Source organism: Neoarius graeffei, chromosome 6, assembly GCF_027579695.1.
Source record: "Neoarius graeffei isolate fNeoGra1 chromosome 6, fNeoGra1.pri, whole genome shotgun sequence".
Classification (NCBI taxonomy): Eukaryota; Metazoa; Chordata; class Actinopteri; order Siluriformes; family Ariidae; genus Neoarius; species Neoarius graeffei.
In genome coordinates, this window is record NC_083574.1 from 92,878,914 (window position 1) to 92,902,000 (window position 23,087).

General features: G+C 42.6%; 1 protein-coding gene across 1 annotated transcript in view; it reads right to left on the reverse strand.

Moving 5' to 3' along the window:
- Positions 1 to 23,087, reverse strand: part of plch1 (phospholipase C, eta 1) — a 300,261-nt gene that overhangs the window by 57,611 nt on the left and 219,563 nt on the right. The window contains 1 exon segment of the mRNA XM_060924490.1: positions 13,726 to 13,788. Coding sequence (XP_060780473.1) covers positions 13,726 to 13,788 — 63 coding nt within the window.

Below are 23,087 nucleotides of genomic sequence, written 5' to 3' on the forward strand. Positions count from 1 at the left end.
CCCGCCTCCCTGAAATGCCTCAGTTTGCTACTGGTCGAAGCCAGAAAAGGCTGTGACGAAGCTTAAACCAATCACATCACTCTTTCCTCTGACGTATGTGACGCGACGGGGCTAACTGGTAGATTAAACCATAGACATCCTATTATTAAACTCTTACCGAAGCCGGTCAGAAGCAAGGCGAAAACGTCCTTCCTTTCAATAAATACCTCTAGGGCTTCTCTTTGCTCTGTTTTCAATGAGAACTTCCCGTTGAATGCTTTCAATACAGCATTCGTGAATGAAGCGCTTCCGGCATAGATTCTGTAAACAATCTATGGCTTCCGGTCGCAGTTCTACTACGTCAGTGCCTTGAACACGCCTCTACCCAGGGCCGTTGGAGATGCTCAAAGTTGATTGGTTCCCGATTTTTCGGGAGCTTGGAAGAGCTGGAGATAGCCTGCCTGGCCAGACTAAGCTCGCAACAGGCCCTCGTGTTGCGTCACGCTTAGGATGGGCGGGCCCAGGCTACATGTTTACCACTGTGAGACATCCCCTTTTCTCTTTACAACAGTCTGTAAACGTCTGGGGACTGAGGAGACAAGTTGCTCAAGTTTAGGGATAGGAATGTTAACCCATTCTTGTCTAATGTAGGATTCTAGTTGCTCAACTGTCTTAGGTCTTTTTTGTCGTATCTTCCATTTTATGATGCACCAAATGTTTTCTATGGGTGAAAGATCTGGACTGCAGGCTGGCCAGTTCAGTACCCGGACCCTTCTTCTACGCAGCCATGATGCTGTAATTGATGCAGTATGTGGTTTGGCATTGTCATGTTGGAAAATGCAAGGTCTTCCCTGAAAGAGACGTCGTCTGGATGGGAGCATATGTTGCTCTAGAACCTGGATATACCTTTCAGCATTGATGGTGTCTTTCCAGATGTGTAAGCTGCCCATGCCACACGCACTAATGCAACCCCATACCATCAGAGATGCAGGCTTCTGAACTGAGCGCTGATAACAACTTGGGTCGTCCTTCTCCTCTTTAGTCTGAATGACACGGCGTCCCTGATTTCCATAAAGAACTTCAAATTTTGATTCGTCTGACCACAGAACAGTTTTCCACTTTGCCACAGTCCATTTTAAATGAGCCTTGGCCCAGAGAAGACGTCTGCGCTTCTGGATCATGTTTAGATACGGCTTCTTCTTTGAACTATAGAGTTTTAGCTGGCAATGGCAGATGGCACGGTGAATTGTGTTCACAGATAATGTTCTCTGGAAATATTCCTGAGCCCATTTTGTGATTTCCAATACAGAAGCATGCCTGTATGTGATGCAGTGCCGTCTAAGGGCCCGAAGATCACGGGCACCCAGTATGGTTTTCCGGCCTTGACCCTTACGCACAGAGATTCTTCCAGAGTCTCTGAATCTTTTGATGATATTATGCACTGTAGATGATGATATGTTCAAACTCTGCAATTTTACACTGTCGAACTCCTTTCTGATATTGCTCCACTATTTGTCGGCGCAGAATTAGGGGGATTGGTCTTTTTATACCCAGTCATGTTAATGACCTATTGCCAATTGACCTAATGAGTTGCAATTTGGTCCTCCAGCTGTTCCCTTTTTGTACCTTTAACTTTTCCAGCCTCTTATTGCTCCTGTCCCAACTTTTTTGAGATGTGTTGCTGTCATGAAATTTCAAATGAGCCAATATTTGGCATGAAATTTCAAAATGTCTCACTTTCGACATTTAATATGTTGTCTATGTTCTATTGTGAATACAATATCAGTTTTTGAGATTTGTAAATTATTGCATTCTGTTTTTATTTACAATTTGTACTTTGTCCCAACTTTTTTGGAATCGGGGTTGTATATGCTTGTTTAATATGAAACTACTAAGGTCAGTTGAGGTTCATATAAGTGAATCTCCTTATATGTTCAGTTACGCAAACTCAGGAGCTCTCAGGAGTGGATTTTCATGAGCATTTCTTGTGTAAATGCTCAATAAATAAATTCATTCATATCCAGCGACATAAATGAGGCAGAATGTATGAAGCTGGAGAAGATGAGACTGGCAATGAAAGGCACTGTAATTAAAAGTGAAAAATCAACCCTGACAGTGCTGTCTGTGGAAAAATCTATCTGTAATGTTCCTTTGATTTAGTGACTGCAGCTCTGTGAACCCAGAATCGAAGTGAGAACATTTAGTTCTCCCTAACAGAATTAATTAACTGCAACTTTTATTACTTTGCTTTTAGGTCAAGCCAAGCTTTATTCTCATCTCATCTCATTATCTGTAGCCGCTTTATCCTGTTCTACAGGGTTGCAGGCAAGCTGGAGCCTATCCCAGCTGACTACGGGCGAAAGGCGGGGTACACCCTGGACAAGTCGCCAGGTCATCACAGGGCTGACACATAGACACAGACAACCATTCACACTCACATTCACACCTACGCTCAATTTAGAGTCACCAGTTAACCTAACCTGCATGTCTTTGGACTGTGGGGGAAACCGGAGCACCCGGAGGAAACCCACGCGGACACGGGGAGAACATGCAAACTCCACACAGAAAGGCCCTCGCCGGCCCCGGGGCTCGAACCCGGACCTTCTTACTGTGAGGCGACAGCGCTAACCACTACACCACCGTGCTGCCCTAAGACTTAAACTAACTGGAGAAAACAATTCAAAGAAAGAGAGGAAACAAAAAGGAAAAAAAAATTTTAAAAATTCTCAGGGTTTTGAATTAATTAAGAGTGATAGTAGGGTGGTTAGGGAGGGGAAAGTGAGGTGAAATGAAGTGGAGGGGAGGAGAGGAGAGGGACTTGCATGTTATTACCTACTATGTTTATCTATCATTTTGAGAGGATGAACCATAACTCTGATTGAGGTAAAATACGTAACCAGGTAACAGTAAGAGGAGTCAATTGTCCAGATATTTCTAAAAGAGACTCTATGCATCTTGAAATGATTTCTGTGTTCCATTACAGATTGATGGGAGTTTTTCAAATGAAGTATATTCTGCAAGAAGGTTGAACCAGGATAGGATTGAAAGCTTGGTGCAGGTGACGTTTTTAGCGATTGTTATGAATGCTAACAGAAATTAAGTCATGGCCGAATGGTAAGACAAGCAGCTTTGGGACCAAAAAGTTACTGGTTCAATTCCCTAGACCAACAGGAATGGCTGAAGTGCCTTTAAGCAAGGTACTTAACCCCCAACTGCTCCCCAGGCTGCTCTGGGTATGTTGTACATTGCTCTGGATAAGGATGCCTGTAATGTAATGATTCAAGCTTTGGGGTATTGTATTGTCGTCGAATAATATAACTGTGGAGTGTTATGAAATGTAGACAGCCTGCTCATGATCTCCAACCAAAATGTGTACATGAGTGGGCAAGACCAAAGCAAGTGTAGCTAGTCATCTGTTGTGTTTGGGCAGTGTTTGCAAAAGGCCCAATGAATAGGCTGAGTTTTAGTATTGCCTGATATTTGAAATATGTTACTACATGCTGTACTGATTTCCAAAACGTGAGTTGGCCTAGTGGTTAGGGTGTTCACCTCTCGATCGGGAGATCGGGAGTTCTACTCGTGGTTGGGTCATACCAAAGACCATCATAAAAATGGTACATACTGCTGTCTGGCAAGGCACACTGCAATACAGATGCAAGTTGGGAGTCAAACTTTCACGGTTACCAAAGGACCAGCCTACCACTGTAGCCCTAGCTGTATAGGTGAGAGGCCAAGGGCTATGGAAATGGAGATCGGCGCCACCCAATTGCATGGCATGGGAAGGAAGGTACTGATTTCCAGTCAATATCAGAGACCTCTGTGTTAAGATTGGAATACCATACTGCAGTAGGGATTGATGTTATGGTGTGTTGTGTTCAAAGGCCGTATTAGACAGGAAAAGTATTTGAGCTGATTTTGCTCTTAATTACCTGTATAATTTGGATATATTGGTAACAGCAATATTGTGGAATGTTGAATTTCTTTTGAATCTGGTTGAATGTCATGAGCAAAACAAAAAATCAGATGACCAAAATCTAAGTGAAAAACAGATTGAAATTGAAAAACAGATTACCAAAATCAATAAACGCCTTGGTCTTCTAAAGCAAAGTAAACATCATTTATCTAAATTCGCCAGATTGTTGTACTCCAATAGCTTATTTCTACCGCTCTTTGATTATGGTGACATTGTGTGGGGAGATAAAGACAACATCATGCTAATACAATCACTTCAAATTCTGCACAACAAAGCCGCCAAGATTATCTTGGATTATCCCCTACAGTTCTCAGAAACCGATGCATGTAAAAAACATAACTGGAAAGAATTCACTCAATGCAGACTCTATCCCCGATGTCTGCCCATCTTCAAATGTAAGAACAACTTGTTACCATTGTGGTGATTTTATACCCTTAATGTAACCACACATGTATGTAACCATGCACACATGACTTGATGTCATCATATAAACAATAATTTGGTCTATGACGATTGTATTTTGATGCATATATAAACACACACACCTTAAGTAATCACAAATGTATCCTGATTCATATAATCATATATATAAACACACACAACTTAAGTAATAGCAAATGCATTTCGATTCGTAGAACCACATGTACATTGATTTCTATTTATGCTGATTACATACTAATTCAAAAGCTGAGTATGTTGATTTTCAGTAAAGAAGAAATGAAGTTACACTACCGTTCAAAAGTTTGGGGTCACCCAGACAATTTTGTGTTTTCTATGAAAAGTCACACTTTTATTTACCACCATAAGTTGTAAAATGAATAGAAAATATAGTCAAGACATTTTTCTGGCCATTTTGAGCATTTAATCGACCCCACAAATGTGATGCTCCAGAAACTCAATCTGCTCAAAGGAAGGTCAGTTTTATAGCTTCTCTAAAGAGCTCAACTGTTTTCAGCTGTGCTAACATGATTGTACAAGGGTTTTCTAATCATCCATTAGCCTTCTGAGGCAATGAGCAAACACATTGTACCATTAGAACACTGGAGTGAGAGTTGCTGGAAATGGGCCTCTATACACCTATGGAGATCTCATCTCATCTCATCTCATTATCTGTAGCCACTTTATCCTTCTACAGGGTCGCAGGCAAGCTGGAGCCTATCCCAGCTGACTACGGGCGAAAGGCGGGGTACACCCTGGACAAGTCGCCAGGTCATCACAGGGCTGACACATAGGCCCTGTCCACACGGCAACGGATTCAGGTGAATCTGATAAAATTGTTTATCATTTCGGCCTGGCGTCCACACGGCACCGGCGTTTTGGGTGCCCCACAACGATATTTTTTGAGAACGGGTTCCAGAGTGGAAAATTCTGGCAACGGCGCCATTGCAAAGTCGTCTGGATGAGTAGAACGGATTTGTTTATGATGATGTCACAACCACATGACTAGAACAAGCAGCACTCTCGCTGTTTTGTATGAACCACTGCATTGCATTCACTTTTGTATACAGCTTTTCTTTTAAATAAACAAGTAACTGAACCATTTCTGCCTACACGGTGGTGTAGTGGTTAGCGCTGTCGCCTCACAGCAAGAAGGTCCTGGGTTTGAGCCCTGGGGCCGGCAAGGGGGGCGGCATGGTGGTGTAGTGGTTAGCGCTGTCGCCTCACAGCAAGAAGGTCCGGGTTCGAGCCCCGTGGCCGGCGAGGGCCTTTCTGTGCGGAGTTTGCATGTTCTCCCCGTGTCCGCGTGGGTTTCCTCCGGGTGCTCCGGTTTCCCCCACAGTCCAAAGACATGCAGGTTAGGTTAACTGGTGACTCTAAATTGACCGTAGGTGTGAGTGTGAATGGTTGTCTGTGTCTATGTGTCAGCCCTGTGATGACCTGGCGACTTGTCCAGGGTGTACCCCGCCTTTCGCCCGTAGTCAACTGGGATAGGCTCCAGCTCGCCTGCGACCCTGTAGAACAGGATAAAGCGGCTAGAGATAATGAGATGAGATGAGATGTTATGGTGTGGGAGACTGGTCAAGGCTACGAGTGTTGCACTAGCTCACACCTGTGGCCTGTGTTAGCTTTAAACTTGATTTGACTCTAGCCATTTTGAATCATGAATGCTATGTTATTTACAATATACCACTCCTTATCATACATTTTGATTCTTTCTGAATGGACCATTCATACTCGAAAATTTGGCTCAGTTGATGCAAAATGTGAGAGGTGTGAGATGTATTGCCCAGTAGAAAATGCTGAAGTGGTATGACGTGACATGTTAACCAATGAAATTATTTGTATACACTGTGTTTTTCTATGAGACAGTATAAAATGAGAACTTTGTCATTTTTATTCAGTTCACTCTGTAGACCGTATACGGCTTTTATTATTTGATTTGATAAAAGTCTAAACCTTTCTGCAACCTCTTGGACTTTGAGACTTTTTTTTTTTTTGCTTGGAGAGTTAGAGGACACCATCAAACCTAAAGTTGACTAAGGCTACATCCACACGACAACGTTAACGAGATTTTTTTTTTTTAAATATCGCGTCCATATGGGCAACGGATCAGTAAAATAGCAGGTACATATTGCAACGCAACGCTTGCTGAAAACGATGCAATACACATGCCACACCTCTACGTGTGCTGTAAGACGATCCCATCGGAGACACCAGAACAATAGAAGAAGTAGACATGTGCATAAACCCCTTCTTCTGTAGCATCAGCCACATAAAGTTTTGATTATTAATCAGTAGCGTAAAACGAAAAACACGGAAAGAGGAATGAATGGGGGTAGATGGAAGCCGGTATGCCAACATTCTGATATCCTCCAGAATTCTTTAATGGTCCGGAATAAATTGAATGCTACACGTTGATGGATTACTTTGTTCTTCTACGCCCTTTTTGAGGACTGTATTGTCGGACTTAAACCAACATCTGAAGAGGTGAGATCACTCCTTTTTTTTTTCCTATTTTTGCTGGTGGGATTGGTTTTGTTTTTGGAAAGCGCACGGGCGGTGCGCGGTTTGGTACTGCTTCCGCAGTGTTTGGACTAAAGACTCTGCCCTAAGGGCTATTCTCTCTCTCTCTCTCTCTCTCTTTCACTTTGCACCATTACACAATAAATATTCACAGTGAAAATATTTTGTAAGGGCGTTTCATGAACCAAGTTATAGGATTTGTTGACAACTCGCATTGAGTTCGTTACACTTCTACCCGGCGTGAAGCACTGACAGTCATGTGGTTGTGACGTCATCGTAAACAAATCCGTTCTACTCATCCAGACGACTTCGCAATGGCGCCGTTGCCAGATTTTTCCACTCTGGAACCCGTTCTCAAAAGATTTCGTTTTGGGGCACCCAAAACGCCGGTGCCGTGTGGACGCCAGGCCGAAACGATAAACAATTTTATCAGATTCACCTGAATCTGTTGCCGTGTAGACAGGGCCTAAGCTGAACGAACATGGTTATGAGACAAGACATGGAAGCGAGTTTCATCTACCAACTGCAAAAAAACGAATTGGGGAAAACAAAGGATATCGTGTCAAGCCATCAAAGAATAAAGCACTCTAAATGATGATATTAAAGGAGAATTGAAGTTATTTTTAAACTTGCTTTATTTCTTAATTAACGTGCTATTCAATTACATTTTCAGTTTTAGTAACCTTATATCGTGACTCATATTGGCAATTAAAAATTATACTTATTGGCCTATTGGGTTTTTAGCCATGTTGAATTTAGTTTGTTTGGTCAATGGCAGGCGTCGCTTATTCACGCGATCTTCACGAGACTTGTGTGAGACTTCAAAACGTGAAGAAGTGTCAGCCAGGGGTCAGTGCCGCCATTTTGAAAACTGTTTTCCAAATGAAATATTGCACAAAAACAAGTTTAAATGACGATTACCGCCTACTTTTTTTAAACTTTCCTGATTGCTATCAAAACAAACAAAACTTCCGGCTTGATTACATCAGCATTCGAAAGAGGGCGCGCGCGTCTTTTGACAACGTTGGCAGATGTCGGTCACTTTGATTTCCGCTGTACGTTTTACTTCCGTCCTACGATGTCTCGTACAGGTCTCAACTAATCTTGTTTACGGCCATTGCTTTGACATATGGACTGATATATTACAGAGCATATTTCAAACACTCATAACTTGCTATAGCAACGACAAAATAGCGATCAAAAATGTATATTTTTATATTTAATAAAATGAAATAAATAGAATTTTGATAAAAAATTTGCCTTCAGTTCTCCTTTAAACAGTGCTCGAAGATTTCCCGGTTTAAATCTAAATTCTTTTAAAGTCTTTCAATGCAGACGATTCAAATTTTTACATTCTTACATTATTATAATCTTAATTTTTTTATCAATTTGTTTCAATTAGTTCAAATATTTTGTTTTTAAACTTTCTCAGGCGGCACGGTGGTGTAGTGGTTAGCGCTGTCGCCTCACAGCAAGAAGGTCCTGGGTTCGAGCCCCGTAGCCGGCGAGGGCCTTTCTGTATGGAGTTTGCATGTTCTCCCCGTGTCCGCGTGGGTTTCCTCCGGGTGCTCCGGTTTCCCCCACAGTCCAAAGACATGCAGGTTAGGTTAACTGGTGACTCTAAATTGACCGTAGGTGTGAATGTGAGTGTGAATGGTTGTCTGTGTCTATGTGTCAGCCCTGTGATGACCTGGCGACTTGTCCAGGGTGTACCCCGCCTTTCGCCCGTAGTCAGCTGGGATAGGCTCCAGCTTGCCTGCGACCCTGTAGAAGGATAAAGCGGCTAGAGATAATGAGATGAGACTTTCTCAATCTTGTAACATGTAATTAGTTTTTACAGGACCTTCTTGAAAATCACTTTGGTGAAGAAGCATCCTGTTAAAATCTCATCTCATTATCTCTAGCCGCTTTATCCTGTTCTACAGGGTCGCAGGCAAGCTGGAGCCTATCCCAGCTGACTACGGGCGAAAGGCGGGGTACACCCTGGACAAGTCGCCAGGTCATCACAGGGCTGACACATAGACACAGACAACCATTCACACTCACATTCACACCTACGGTCAATTTAGAGTCACCAGTTAACCTAACCTGCATGTCTTTGGACTGTGGGGGAAACCGGAGCACCCGGAGGAAACCCACGCGGACACGGGGAGAACATGCAAACTCCACACAGAAAGGCCCTCGCCGGCCACGGGGCTCGAACCCGGACCTTCTTGCTGTGAGGCGACAGCGCTAACCACTACACCACCGTGCCGCCCTCCTGTTAAAATATCATTAAATAAATAAATGAGTAAGCGGCCTTCAAATACATGCCCCAGGCTGGCCACTCCTCTCCTTTTCCATGTTTGAAATACAAAAAGTTGTTGTTGTTTTTTTATTTATTGATGAGAAAAACTGGGTTGTGCCGCAGGAGATTCAATGTTGACAGTGATGTGTTGTGTTGTAAAAGTGTATATTGGCTTTCTATCATGCTGTCAGAGTAATTTTGATCTATTTGTTTTTAAAGCAGTTATGAGATTTTATGGATTTTTCTATGAATGTGGGGATATTTGGTCCTCAGTCGTATACAGAAACACACACACAATATTCAAACAAACTTTAAATAAACATTATATCTTTTACATCAAGCTAATTCTGGCTCCAGGTAATCTCTAAATATCCCATACTCAGGTTGTGCTATTCAGGGCATGTTCAGTGCTAACTGGGAGTGAATATGCATGCACTGAGAGGCCTGAAAGCTCTGATCAGCAAGAATGGCACTTCATTAGCAGCTGTTCCACACCTATCAATAGTGATTAGTCTCTGAGTCCCTCAGCTGCTCTCTCAGCCCTCAGGCCCTGTCCACACGGCAACGGGTTCAGGTGAATCTGATAAAATTGTTTATCGTTTCGGCCTGGTGTCCACACGGCACCAGCGTTTTGGGTGCCCCAAAATGAAATCTTTTGAGAACGGGTTCCAGAGTGGAAAAATCTGGCAACGGCGCCGTTGCGAAGTCGTCTGGATGAGTAGAACGGATTTGTTTATGATGACATCACAACCACATGACTGTCAGTGCTTCACACCGGGTAGAAGTGTAACGAACTCGATGCGAGTTGTCAACAAATCCTATAACTTGGTTCATGAAACGCGCTTACAAAATATTTTCACTGCTTTCCAAAAACAAAAACAATCCCGCCAGCAAAAATAGGAAAAAAAAAAGGAGCGATCTCACCTCTTCAGATGTTGGTTTAAGTCCGACAATACGTTCCTCAAAAAGGGCGTAGAAGAACAAAGTAATCCATCAATGTGTAGCATTCAATTTATTCCGGACCATTAAAGAATTCTGGAGGATATCAGAATGTTGGCGTACCGGCTTCCATCTACCCCCATTCATTCCTCTTTCTGTGTCTTTTGTTTTATGCTACTGATTAATAATCAAAACTTTATGTGGCTAATGCTACAGAAGAAGGGGTTTATGCGCATGCGTCTACTTCTTCTATTGTTCTGGTGTCTCCGATGGGACCGTCTTACAGCACACGTAGAGGTGTGGCATGTGTATTGCATCGTTTTCAGCAAGCGTTGCGTTGCCATATGTACCTGATATTTTACTGATCCGTTGCCCATGTGGACGCGATATTTTTAAAAAAAAATCTCGTTGCCGTTGTCGTGTGGATGTAGCCTTAGTGACTGGATGCTGGATGGAGAGTGATGCTCAACTTGTCTCTTCAGAATTCCCCGTAGGTGTTCGATTGGGTTCAGATCAGGAGACATACTTGGCCACTGAATCACTTTCACCCTGTTCTTCTTCAGAAATCCAACAGTGGCCTTAGATGTGTGTTTAGTCATGTTGGAAAAGTGCACAACATCCAAGGGCATGGAGTGATGGTCGCATCTTCTCTTTCAGTATAGAGCAATACATCTGTGAATTCATGATGCCGTCAATGAAATGCAGCTCCCCGACACCAGCAGCACTCATGCAGCCCCACATAAGGACACTGCCACCACCATGTTTCACTGTAGGCACCATGCAGTTTTCTTTGTACTCCTCACCTTTGCAACGACATATAGTTTTGAAGCCATTAGTTCCAAAAACATTTATCTTGGTCTCATCACTCCAGAGTATAGAGTCCCAGTAGTCTTCATCTTTGTCAGCATGGGCCCTGGCAAACTCTAGGCGGGCTTTTTTGCGCCTGGGCTTTAGGAGAGGCTTCTTTCGTGGGTGGCATCCATGCATGCCATTCCTCTGCAGTGTACGCCGTATTGTTTCACGGGAAATAGTCACCCCAGTTTGGCTTTCTACTTCTTTAGATAACTGCAGTGAACTTGCATGCCGATTTTCTTCAACCCTTCTTATCAGAAGACGCTCCTGTCGAGGTGTTAACTTCCGTGGACGACCTGGACGTCTCTGTGAGATGGTTGCAGTTCCATCTTTCTTAAATTTTTGTACCACTTTCGCTACAGTATTCTGACTGATAAGTAAAGCTTTGCTGATCTTCTTGTAGCCTTCACCTTTGTGGTGTAAAGAAATTATTTTCTTTGAGGAATTCTGAAGAGACAAGTTGAGCATCACTCTCCATCCAACATCCAGTCACTAAAAGAGGTCATTGTTGAAGAATGGAAAAAGATTGATGTTGCAAAATGTCGCCAACTTGTTCATTCCATGCCTAGAAGACTTGGTGCTGTCATTAAAAATCATGGAGGCCATACAAAGTACTAGATGTAGTTTTTGTTGTGGGGTGTACTCATTTTTGCACCACCCTAATTTGAGTAAAACTGAAAAATGTGTAATCTAAGTTATATTATTAACCTTAAAGGATATGGGACATGGATTTTTTTCTGGGTATAATTATGTATAAAGGACATAAGAAATGCCATCTAAATCACTGCAGGGCGTCAAAAATGTGAAAATCATCACATTATTCAAGTTTTTTTATACATCAGCGTAAAACAAGGATTCGTTAATGAGCTAGGTGGTCACGTGACCCATGACGCAACAAAAACTTTCCAAGGAGCCAGCGCTTGGGTATCTAATGTAAACAGGTTACCGAAATGGACACCATCGACAGTGATATTCCCGATGTTTCACAGAGATGTGAAGTTAGACCCTGTCAATTCGAACCGATAGCTGGAAATTCACATGAACATGGATCTTGTCTTTACTCTGACGGGTCAGATGATTCTGAGAGTGAGAGTTCATTCAATCCCCATGAAACTGAAAGCGGTCGGCTGGATAACACTTCCTGGTAAGTTAAAAACAATTCCGCTCAAAGGCTAATGATCTGTTGAAAGAAGTATTATTTTTGTATCATACATTGAAAGTTCATCATAGATCTAGCTAAAGTCCGTTGCAAGCTAGTTTTTTTTTTGCTGATATTTTTCGAGATTGATTGAGATACAATGCTTCCAGAGTCCGAGATGAAAACATTCAAAATGGTGAAACAAGTCAGAATTATGATAATCAATAATTGATACACCCAAAATTATAATACTAATCCTTACCTCGGCTTTCAGTCGCTTAGCGCAGAGGTCTTCAACAGGGGGGTCGCGAAATCGCACCGGATCACTCATATCAACAAAAATATTCCTGCCCTGTCCCCTGGCCTCCGTGCAGGGATGCAAACAGCGCGCCTTTCGGCGGATGCCGCCTTTTTCACGGCTGAATCGCGCAGATCCGATTTTTAAAAAAAATAGCGATATTAATTCATGAAACATGAAGTATAAGGATGAGAAAAAAACAGTTTAAATCGGGAAGCTGCGCACATTTGTGCAGCCTGGCGCAAATGTGCGCAGCTTCCCGATTTAAACTGTTTTTTTTTCTCATCCTTATGCTTCCTGTTTCATGTTTCATGAATTAATATCGCTCAGTACCTGAGTATTAATGTTGAAAGAATCCTCAGTGAAATGGTCTGAACACAGTTTGTGGGAAAAAGTAGGTGCAAAGTTTTTTCAACAGGTGTTCTGTAAAGTTATCCTACCTCTTGGAGTTGTCCTACCAAGCCTACTGTGCATGCGCGAAGCCTACTGCGCATGCGCAGGTGAGCCCACACTTTCCTCAGCTTCGGGTCCTTGGGGAATGCAAAAAATCTTACTCCAGGGCATTTCCCATTGGAATTATTGCAACCATAAGCAGCACAACACACCATGATGTCCAATGTATGCTGTCCAATGTACTTTAAAGACTATAAAAACAATTTTCTTGTCATCCACTTCTCCATTCATCTACCCGCTTGTGCTGTGCCCGAAAGTTTTTGTGACGTATGATCACGTGACAGCGGCTCTTCCGGTTGCAAAAAATGCATATCGGAAGTCGAGCAGAAATGCCATATAATCATCACGAATATAACGATTTTGCTGAATTTAATAGATGATTTTGTATTTGTTGATGCAATTAATTCATATTTTTAATGGAAAGAAACTGATATAGCGTGCATTTATGTTTCGTGTCCCATGTCCTTTAATTTCCCGTTATAAGTTAAACAGATGTTATATTAAACTTTGTCTTGTCAACATTTTGGAAATTGTTTGTGTTCATTGAGATATTGTTTAAAATGTTACTTTTCAAAGGGGGTGCACTCATTTACGCTCAGCACTGTATATGTTCAAAATGTTATTTCATAGTTTTGATGTCTTCAGTATGGTTTTACAATGCCACAATACAGAAAAACCTATGAATGAGTAGAGTAGGGGTGTACAAACTTTTGATTGGTGCTGTAAGTAAAAGAGAAGCTGAGCGAGAGAATGAGTTAAAAAAAATTTACAACAGCACTAAAGAGGAAATAAAACAGGGTAAAAGAAGATGTGAGAGAATGAAGTAAAGCATAACGTCTCACCTTCTGCTTGAGGTTGCTTATGAAGGATCGACTCTGAGACTTCTTTAGGCCTTCTTTGGAATTCTGACAAACAGAGACATTGAGATTGAGAGTGACATGTTGACATTGTGCACACGAGTGTAAATTGACAGAGACAGTAGGTCTGTACAAGCAGCTCTGAGGTCGTTTTGATCTATCCTTCTGTCGATCGCAACCCAGAACAGTTTTCATCCAAAGAACAGTAAACTAGGCATTGTCAGAAAATTAGTTTGTTTATTCAAGCATGTCTGTCTAAGCAAATAGAGATACCACCTAGTTCTGGGTGGTTATGACCAAAAATGTGTATCGAGCAGGTTCATGGTACAGTATATCACATGACATATAGGTTTGTGGTTTACAGGGATGAGAGTGGGTGGTCATCAAAAAAGCAGAAAACAAGATGGCGCCCGAAGCCAACGGGTGGGGGCTTCAAGATGCCCCCCTGGAAAATTTTGAAAAATAAGGCCTTACAAACCACTTGTCCTGCAATCTGAGCTGTAGGAGATAAAAAAATATATCTGTTGTCTTTTTTATACATCTCATCTCATTATCTCTAGCCACTTTATCCTTCTACAGGGTCGCAGGCAAGCTGGAGCCTATCCCAGCTGACTACGGGTGAAAGGCGGGGTACACCCTGGACAAGTCGCCAGGTCATCACAGGGCTGACACATAGACACAGACAACCATTCACACTCACATTCACACCTACGGTCAATTCAGGCTACGTTTACACTAGACCGTATCTGTCTCGTTTTCTTCGCGGATGCACTGTCCGTTTACATTAAACCGCCTGGAAACGCCTGGAAACGGGAATCCGCCAGCGTCCACATATTCAATCCAGATCGTGTCAGCTCCGGTGCTGTGTAAACATTCAAAATACGCGGATACGCTGTGCTGAGCTCTAGCTGGCATCTCATTGGACAACGTCACTGTGACATCCACCTTCCTGATTCGCTGGCGTTGGTCATGTGACGCGACTGCTGAAAAACGGCGCGGACTTCCGCCTTGTATCACCTTTCATTAAAGAGTATAAAAGTATGAAAATACTGCAAATACTGATGCAAATACTGCCCATTGTGTAGTTATGATTGTCTTTAGGCTTGCCATCCTTCCACTTGCAAGTAGTAAGTGATGCACATGCCCGACATGCACTGGGATCACACACACAGCGGCTCAGTCCCGAATCGTGGCTTGTGCACTTCACTCGCGCGCTCTGTGAGCTGCGCAGGGCCGGAGTGCGCACCCTCCAGAGGGCACTCGCTGTTCAGGGCGGAGTGATTTGGAGCGCAGGATGCCTGCGGAGCCGAGCGTATCCGCGTATTGGCGTTGCTGTGTGCACGGCTAACGGTTTTAGTGTAAACGCGAATCGTTTTAAGAACGTTAATCTGATGATCCGCTGATTCGACGTAATGTAAACGTAGCCTTAGAGTCACCAGTTAACCTAACCTGCATGTCTTTGGACTGTGGGGGAAACCGGAGCACCCGGAGGAAACCCACGCGGACACGGGGAGAACATGCAAACTCCGCACAGAAAGGCCCTCGCCGGCCACGGGGCTCGAACCCGGACCTTCTTGCTGTGAGGCGACAGCGCTAACCACTACACCACCGTGCCGCCCTTTTTTATATATATTTACATGAAAATATGTTTCAAATCAATAGCAGTATTGTTTGAATTCAAGATAAAATCACACTACATTCAAGGGTATGGTTATAATTCATGATCAACAAAAACGACAAACTAAATTCACATTAAACTTAAGTTTTATTAATTATCAAAATGTTCATATATTAAATAAAATTTTAGGGTGACTGACCTTTTCTCCCTATGTCCTCATTAGTTGCATATGATTTCTTCAAAAAGTCTTTTGAAATATTTAAGTTTTCAAAACTGTCAGCATTAATTCAGATTTACTGACTATCTATCATATACATGTTCAATGTACTAAATCAAACGAATGCTAAGTTTATGGGATAATGTCTATGTACACTTTATACAATTATTTATAGTTCACAGTCACTTCTCATTTTCATTTGATCATTTCGACTTAAGCTTTTTGGCCAAAGACAAGAGCTTGTCAGTCCTCTGTTTTTTATACCAGCATTGATTTCACGTACCTTTGCTTCGTCTCGCTTGTCAATTGTATTCGGCATTTTGAGTAAAAAAGCCGATACGAAAGAGAAACGTATTTTTGAAGCGCAGCGACAATGAACATGTGCAAGTTTCTATAAAATAGAACAGATGTGGGTACTTTTGTAAGAACTGTTATGACTGGCTTTTGTTCTCTCCCACACTCTTGTAAGAACTGTTATGATTGGCTATCATGCTCTCGCCAGCGATGTTTTAACCAATTACATTGTAGGTAACACGTATTCTACTGCGAGACTTGGCGAGACTAAAGATGGCAAAAATGTAAACATGTAACATCATCGTAGGAATGAATTACGCTTGAGTATCACGAAGGAACATACCCCAACCCCCCTCAATAAATGAAAAAAAAAATCTCAATGGATTTGGCATAATATAAAAAGGTTGATTTTTACTCTGAAAAAGCGGAAATCCGCCGAAAAGCGGAAAACTCTCATCCCTGGGTTTATTCTACTGTCAGAAGTACACAGAATATAAAAACACTGTTATTTCATCATGTAAATAATAAAGTCTTTGATTACTATCAGGTTTGCTTGCATGAAATAGCTCATCTCATCTCATCTCATTATCTCTAGCCGCTTTATCCTGTTCTACAGGGTCGCAGGCAAGCTGGAGCCTATCCCAGCTGACTACGGGCGAAAGGCGGGGTACACCCTGGACAAGTCGCCAGGTCATCACAGGGCTGACACATAGACACAGACAACCATTCACACTCACATTCACACCTACGGTCAATTTAGAGTCACCAGTTAACCTAACCTGCATGTCTTTGGACTGTGGGGGAAACCGGAGCACCCGGAGGAAACCCACGCGGACACGGGGAGAACATGCAAACTCCACACAGAAAGGCCCTCGCCGGCCCCGGGGCTCGAACCCAGGACCTTCTTGCTGTGAGGTGACAGCGCTAACCACTACACCACCGCGCCGCCCTGCATGAAATAGCTACAGAATGGAAATAATTTTTATTGTACAAACTGCATCGCAGTAAAAACAGACCTTAAAAATCGATATGCCAACAACTTTAACACTGCTTCCTTTTCAAAACAAAATATTCTCATTCAATAAACACTATGAACTGACCTAAAGTATTCAAAGTGTTTAAGTATTCAAAGAGATATTTCTCAAACATTTTATTACACAATCCCCCCCCCCTCGCTCCGAGCATCGCATGCTGTGATTCAGGGCATCTGGAAGTGCGAGCTATAATCGCAGTAGACAAACAAATGGGAGCAAAGGGGGGATATGGGGCAAGAGTAAGCTGTAGCTAATTAATTGCTGTGTTGTAAAGTTATAAGTGTTAATAAGAAGGTACAGAGAGAGGGGTACCATTGTATTTTGACACAGTTAATCATTCCATCCTTCTCAACCGTTTGAAATCCATTGGTGTCACTGACTGCGCCCTTTCTTGGTTCAAATCCTATCTGTCTGAAAGATTCCACTTCATTGCTATTAACCATCACAAATCCCGTATCACCCCTGTTTCACATGGAGTCCCGCAAGGTTCAGTTCTTGGCCCCATTCTCTTCATCTTATACATGCTTCCACTCGGTTACATTATACGCCGCCATGGACTTCAATTCCACTGCTACGCCGATGACATCCAGCTCTACATCACCACTAAAACCATCACTCCAGCTATCTTTTCCACCCTCACCAACTGCCTGACAGATATTAAAACCTGGATGAGCCACAACTTTCTCAAACTCAACAACAATAAAATTGAAATTATCATCTTTGGTCCAAAATCCATCCTCCCCACCTCCCAAGATTTCTCACTCTGCATCGATGGTCACTCTGTTACTCCTTCCCCCCTGGTCAGAAATCTTGGAATCTACATGGACCCTGCACTTTCCTTCAAGTCACACATTAACCATGTCACCAAAACATCTTTTTTTCATCTACGTAACATAGCACGTCTACGACCCATTCTCTCCTCCTCAGCTGCAGAAACACTAATCCACGCCTTCATCACCTCCAGACTTGACTACTGTAACAGCATCCTGTATGGCCTCCCCTCCTCTGTTCTCCAAAACCTGCAATATGTTCAAAACTCTGCTGCCCGACTGCTCACTCGATCCCCCTCCAGAGAACACATCACCCCCATCCTCTGTCAACTTCACTGGCTTCCCATTAAACAACATATACATTTCAAGATCCTCCTCATCACCTACAAAGCTCTTAATAACCTCGCTCCCCCATACCTGACTGATCTCCTCCAACGCTACTCTCCTACTCGCCGACTACGCTCTGCTGACGCAAACCTTCTTACACCCACCACCAGGACCAAATATCGTACAATGGGAGACAGAGCCTTCACCATTGCTGCCCCAACTCTCTGGAACTCTCTCCCACAAGCCATCCGAAACTCTGATACACTGACGTCCTTCAAAAACCAACTCAAAACTCATCTCTTCAATGCTACTTACAATACCTGACACATCATCTTCCATTATCATCCACCCTTTTTCCCTCTGTTTTCCCTCTGTGTGTGTGCTGTGTGCATGTTGTGTGTGTAATTTTTGTCAAGCGTCTTTGAGTGTTAAGAAAAGCGCTATATAAAACCAATGTATTATTATTATTATCTCATCTCATTATCTCTAGCCGCTTTATCCTTCTACAGGGTCGCAGGCAAGCTGGAGCCTATCCCAGCTGACTATGGGCGAAAGGCGGGGTACACCCTGGACAAGTCGCCAGGTCATCACAGGGCTGACACATAGACACAGACAACCATTCACACTCACATTCACACCTACGCTCAATTTAGAGTCACCAGTTAACCTAACCTGCATGTCTTTGGACTGTGGGGGAAACCGGAGCACCCGGAGGAAACCCACGCGGACACGGGGAGAACATGCAAACTCCACACAGAAAGGCCCTCGCCGGCCCCGGGGCTTGAACCCAGGACCTTCTTGCTGTGAGGCGACAGCGCTAACCACTACACCACCGTGCCGCCCTATTATTATTATTATTACCATGCCAGCAAGAGAGAGTAGAGAGGTAGAATAGAGAGAGCAAATAGAGCAAGAGAGAGAGATGAGAGCGTCACGCTTCCGGGCTCACCCAACACTCAGGACTCCACTTCCCACAATCCCCCTCACACACCAGTCACTACCATGTGCACTCCGTCAGCCAAGCCGAAGCCACTTCCTAGGAGTGGTTCCCCCGAGTTCTAATCACCATCACCTGTACCTTTTTTGTTTATGTCTGTATTTATACCCCTTTGTTTGGTGTTCTTTGTACAGTATTGCCTCTACTTTTCGTGAGCATTATTATTCTGATTGTATTCCTGTGTATGACCGTTTTTGCCTTCTCTTTTTTTCCCTGTTTCACCTAGCCCTTGTGTTTGTTTGCTTGTTTCTCTTGCTTCCCAGTTTCTCGATCCTCTCCTGTTTTTCGATTATGATTTGCCTAGCCCTTGTGTTTAGGTTGCCTGTGTTTTTCTGATTCCCGGTTCTTGGACTCTTGCTCGTTTCCTGACCATGATTTGTCTAGCCCTCGTTACTGTTTTGGATCTCTCGGTATTGACCTGGCCTGGCTTTTGTACTGTACATTGTCTTTTTCCATTGTGCTCATTAAAACCTTGAGTTCATTCATAATCCGTGAACATCTGGTTTGTTACAGCTGCATTACAGAGAGCAAGTGTGAGAGGATAGAGAGAGAGAGAGAGAGAGAGAGAGACTAGACCAAGAGACAGAATAGAGAAAATAGTGAGAAAGAATAGAGAGACACAGAGAGAGAGAATAGAGATAGAGCAAATAGAGCGAGCAAGATAAGGGTCATTAGGACCTTGCAACACAGGGCTCAGAACATTCCTACAACGTTAGAGGGAAAAGAGAAGGAGCAGAATCATATCAAGAAAGCACTTCAGAATTGCCGTTATTCCAACTGGGCTTTCCTAAAGAGCATAAAAAGGAACATAACTGACAAGGAGGATAACAGGAACAAACGCAAGAACATTGTCATTCCCTACATTTCTGGTCTATCTGAGAAACTCAGGAGGATCTTCTACAAACACAACATTCCGGTACATTTCAGACCCAGTAACACCCTGAAGCAGAAACTGGTCCACCCTGAGGACAGAATACCCAGACACAAACAGGACAACGTAGTGTATGCAATTCAGTGCAGTAAGGATTGCACGGACTCGTATATTGGGGAAACAAAACAACCACTATACAGGCGCTTGGCTCAACACAGGAGAGCCAGCTCCTCAGGCCAGGACTCAGCTGTCTAAATTCATCTTAAAGGAACAGTCCACCGTACTTCCATAATGAAATATGCTCTTATCTGAATTGAGACGAGCTGCTCCGTACCTCTCCGAGCTTTGCGCGACCTCCCAGTCAGTCAGACGCAGTCAGACGCGCTGTCACTCCTGTTAGCAATGTAGCTAGGCTCAGTATGGCCAATGGTATTTTTTGGGGCTGTAGTTAGATGCGACCAAACTCTTCCGCGTTTTTCCTGTTTACATAGGTTTATATGACCAGTGATATGAAACAAGTTCAGTTACACAAATTGAAACGTAGCGATTTTCTATGCTATGGAAAGTCCGCACTATAATGACAGGCGTACTAACACCTTCTGCATGCTTCGGCAGCGCATTGATACGGAGCTCAGCTGGCAAGGATTCCAAAGGCACCAGACTTATTGAAATTGGACATATGGATCAAAAGTTACGTGCATGAACGCATGTAAGACTGTGATCAGTTGGTGGCGCTAGATCGTGAGACATGCCAACATGAAACTTGATGAAATCAATCAGGGTCCACTCCTCTATCAGTGTACCAAGTTTCATGACTTTACACCTTACGGTTTGGCCTACAGAAGGAAAAATCTGTTTTTTGCGTCGTGCGCGCATTCATTTCAATGGGGAAAAAATTAATCCTTTAAAAAAATCCGGGATCCAGAAGGTGATCCGGATCACCGCCAAAATTTAATGGATTGTTACTTGTGCCCAGTCACACCTCTGGAAAAAATTTCAGAGCAATCCGTTCATTACTTTTTCCGTAATGTTGCTAACAGACAAACCAACAAACAAACAAACCAACAAACCAACGCTACCGAAAACATAACCTCCTTGGCGGAGGTAAAATATTCCATGATGAGGAAAGCAGAAACAGAAACAAGTGTCAGAGGGAAATGAATGTTGTTTGAGTACACTGCAAAAAATACAAATCTTAGGAAGTTTATTTGTCTATTTTCAAGTCAAAACATCTAGCCACCCTTATTATAAGACATAATTGCCCAACAAGCAAAACCTCATTTAGCTAGAAAGGCTAGTTTTTAGACAGTCCATCTTGAAAATCTTGTATAGACAAAATGTCTTGAAAAAGTCTTATTTGGAGCACCTTTGAAAATAAAACAAGGTTTTTTTTAAACAAGTCAGTACATTTTGGACATTTGTCAAATGCGGTTCATCTTGTTTCAAGAAAAAAAAAAACAAAGTACGCTTGTTTTGGGAATAAATGAACTTTACTGAAATCTTTGAATCTTTCATTACAATTCAACTCCACCTTACAGATCCTCAGTTTACTGCGACTGTTTTCTCAGTCATTCAGAGTGAGCTCCTTCTAGATGCTGTACAGACTCTAGACCAGACAAGTGCCTTCAAAAAGGCTAGGAGTGACTGGAGGATGTTTTAGTGAGGCCTTTTTGGAATGCTGCGACTTAAGTTCAGTGTTTTTGTTTGTTTGTTTGTTTGTTTGGTTGGTTGGTTGGTTGGTTGGGGGTTGTTTTTGTGTCTGATCTTGTAAACCCCTCGTACACATGAATAGTCAGTGCCCCCAAAATGCACTGTTGCTTTGGTGTTGTGTAAGCACTGTAAGTCAAAATGCGTAGACTTTTTTTTTTTGGTGCCTGAGGTCCTGGGGAAGTGGAATCTTAAGAGATGTTTTAATGTTTGAATGTTGAAATGGGAAAAAAAATAAACTTGTTGCAACGCTACACGTGTCGTCAACTTGATTCAAGATAGTCTCTGGTCTCATATCTAGAGTATTTTACTAATTACACGTCACAAAAGGAGAATCTTTTAAGCTAGCAATGCTTCGTTGTAGAATTTAACAATCCTAATATTAGTATATTTATCTTAAATTCAGTTTTTACTGCTAAGACTTTGTCATGAATTGAAGTGAAATACCCTTAAAATGAAATAAATAAAAATGACTTGAATGGCTAAATGTAAGAAGTACGATCTTGTTATAAGAACTATTTTGATTATTTTGAGTTAATCAGATCTCGCGTAATAAGTTCCCCAATCTTATTTTGGAATTATTTCATCTAAAAACAGGTTAGATTTTTCATCTTACTTTAAGAAATCTTACCAAGTCAAATTTGACTCGTTCCATTGGCAGATTTTTTTCACCTGATTCAAGCAAATATGCTTTGTTTTAATCTTTTATTTCTTATTTTTGAAAGGCCATTTTTTGCAGTGTACCAGTTCTACACTGCAAAAAAATTGAAAATTGAATTTGAGGAGAAAATGTCTTAATACGAGTGAAATTATCTTGCTGCATTGACAGATATTTTTACTTGATAAGACATCTTAGAATAAGTTGGTTACAATCTAGAACTAAGGGCGTATTCACACCTACGTTGTTTGGTCTGGACCAAACGAACCAAATTTCCCTTGGTCCGGACCTTTTGGGTTGGTCTGAATACAAACCACCGAACTCTGGTCCGGACCAAACAAGCGGACCGAGACCGAGCTGCAAGGTTGGACTCAGTCCGGACCAAAGGAACCCTGGTGCGGACCTTTTGGAGGTGTGAAAGCAGACCGGACCTAATCCGACAGTTTTGCTTTTTTGTACCTCGGGAGCTTCTGTCGTTTGTCGAGCATTATGGGAAACAGAGTCTTGACACTCCACCGCAAAGTGCAAACACTGTTTCGGTTGTCAAGGGAACCTTACAACAGTCGTTCAGTCATTCAGACCAGTGGTAGGCTAGACTACAGAGTACAAAAAATGAGTAGGGGGCAAACGTGGGCCGAGGAAGAAACACGTACCCTTGTGGATATATGGGCAGATGTCCACATATCTGAGCTTTTGGAGAGAACACACAAAAATGCCGACATGTTTGCTGTATTCAGTGAGAAAATGAAGGAGAAGGGGTTCACGCAGTCCCCAGAACAGCGCTTTGTGCGCGTGTCGTCTCTGACCAATAGCTGAACGACCTCAGGGCGCGTGGCTTTGTTGACAGATTTTGG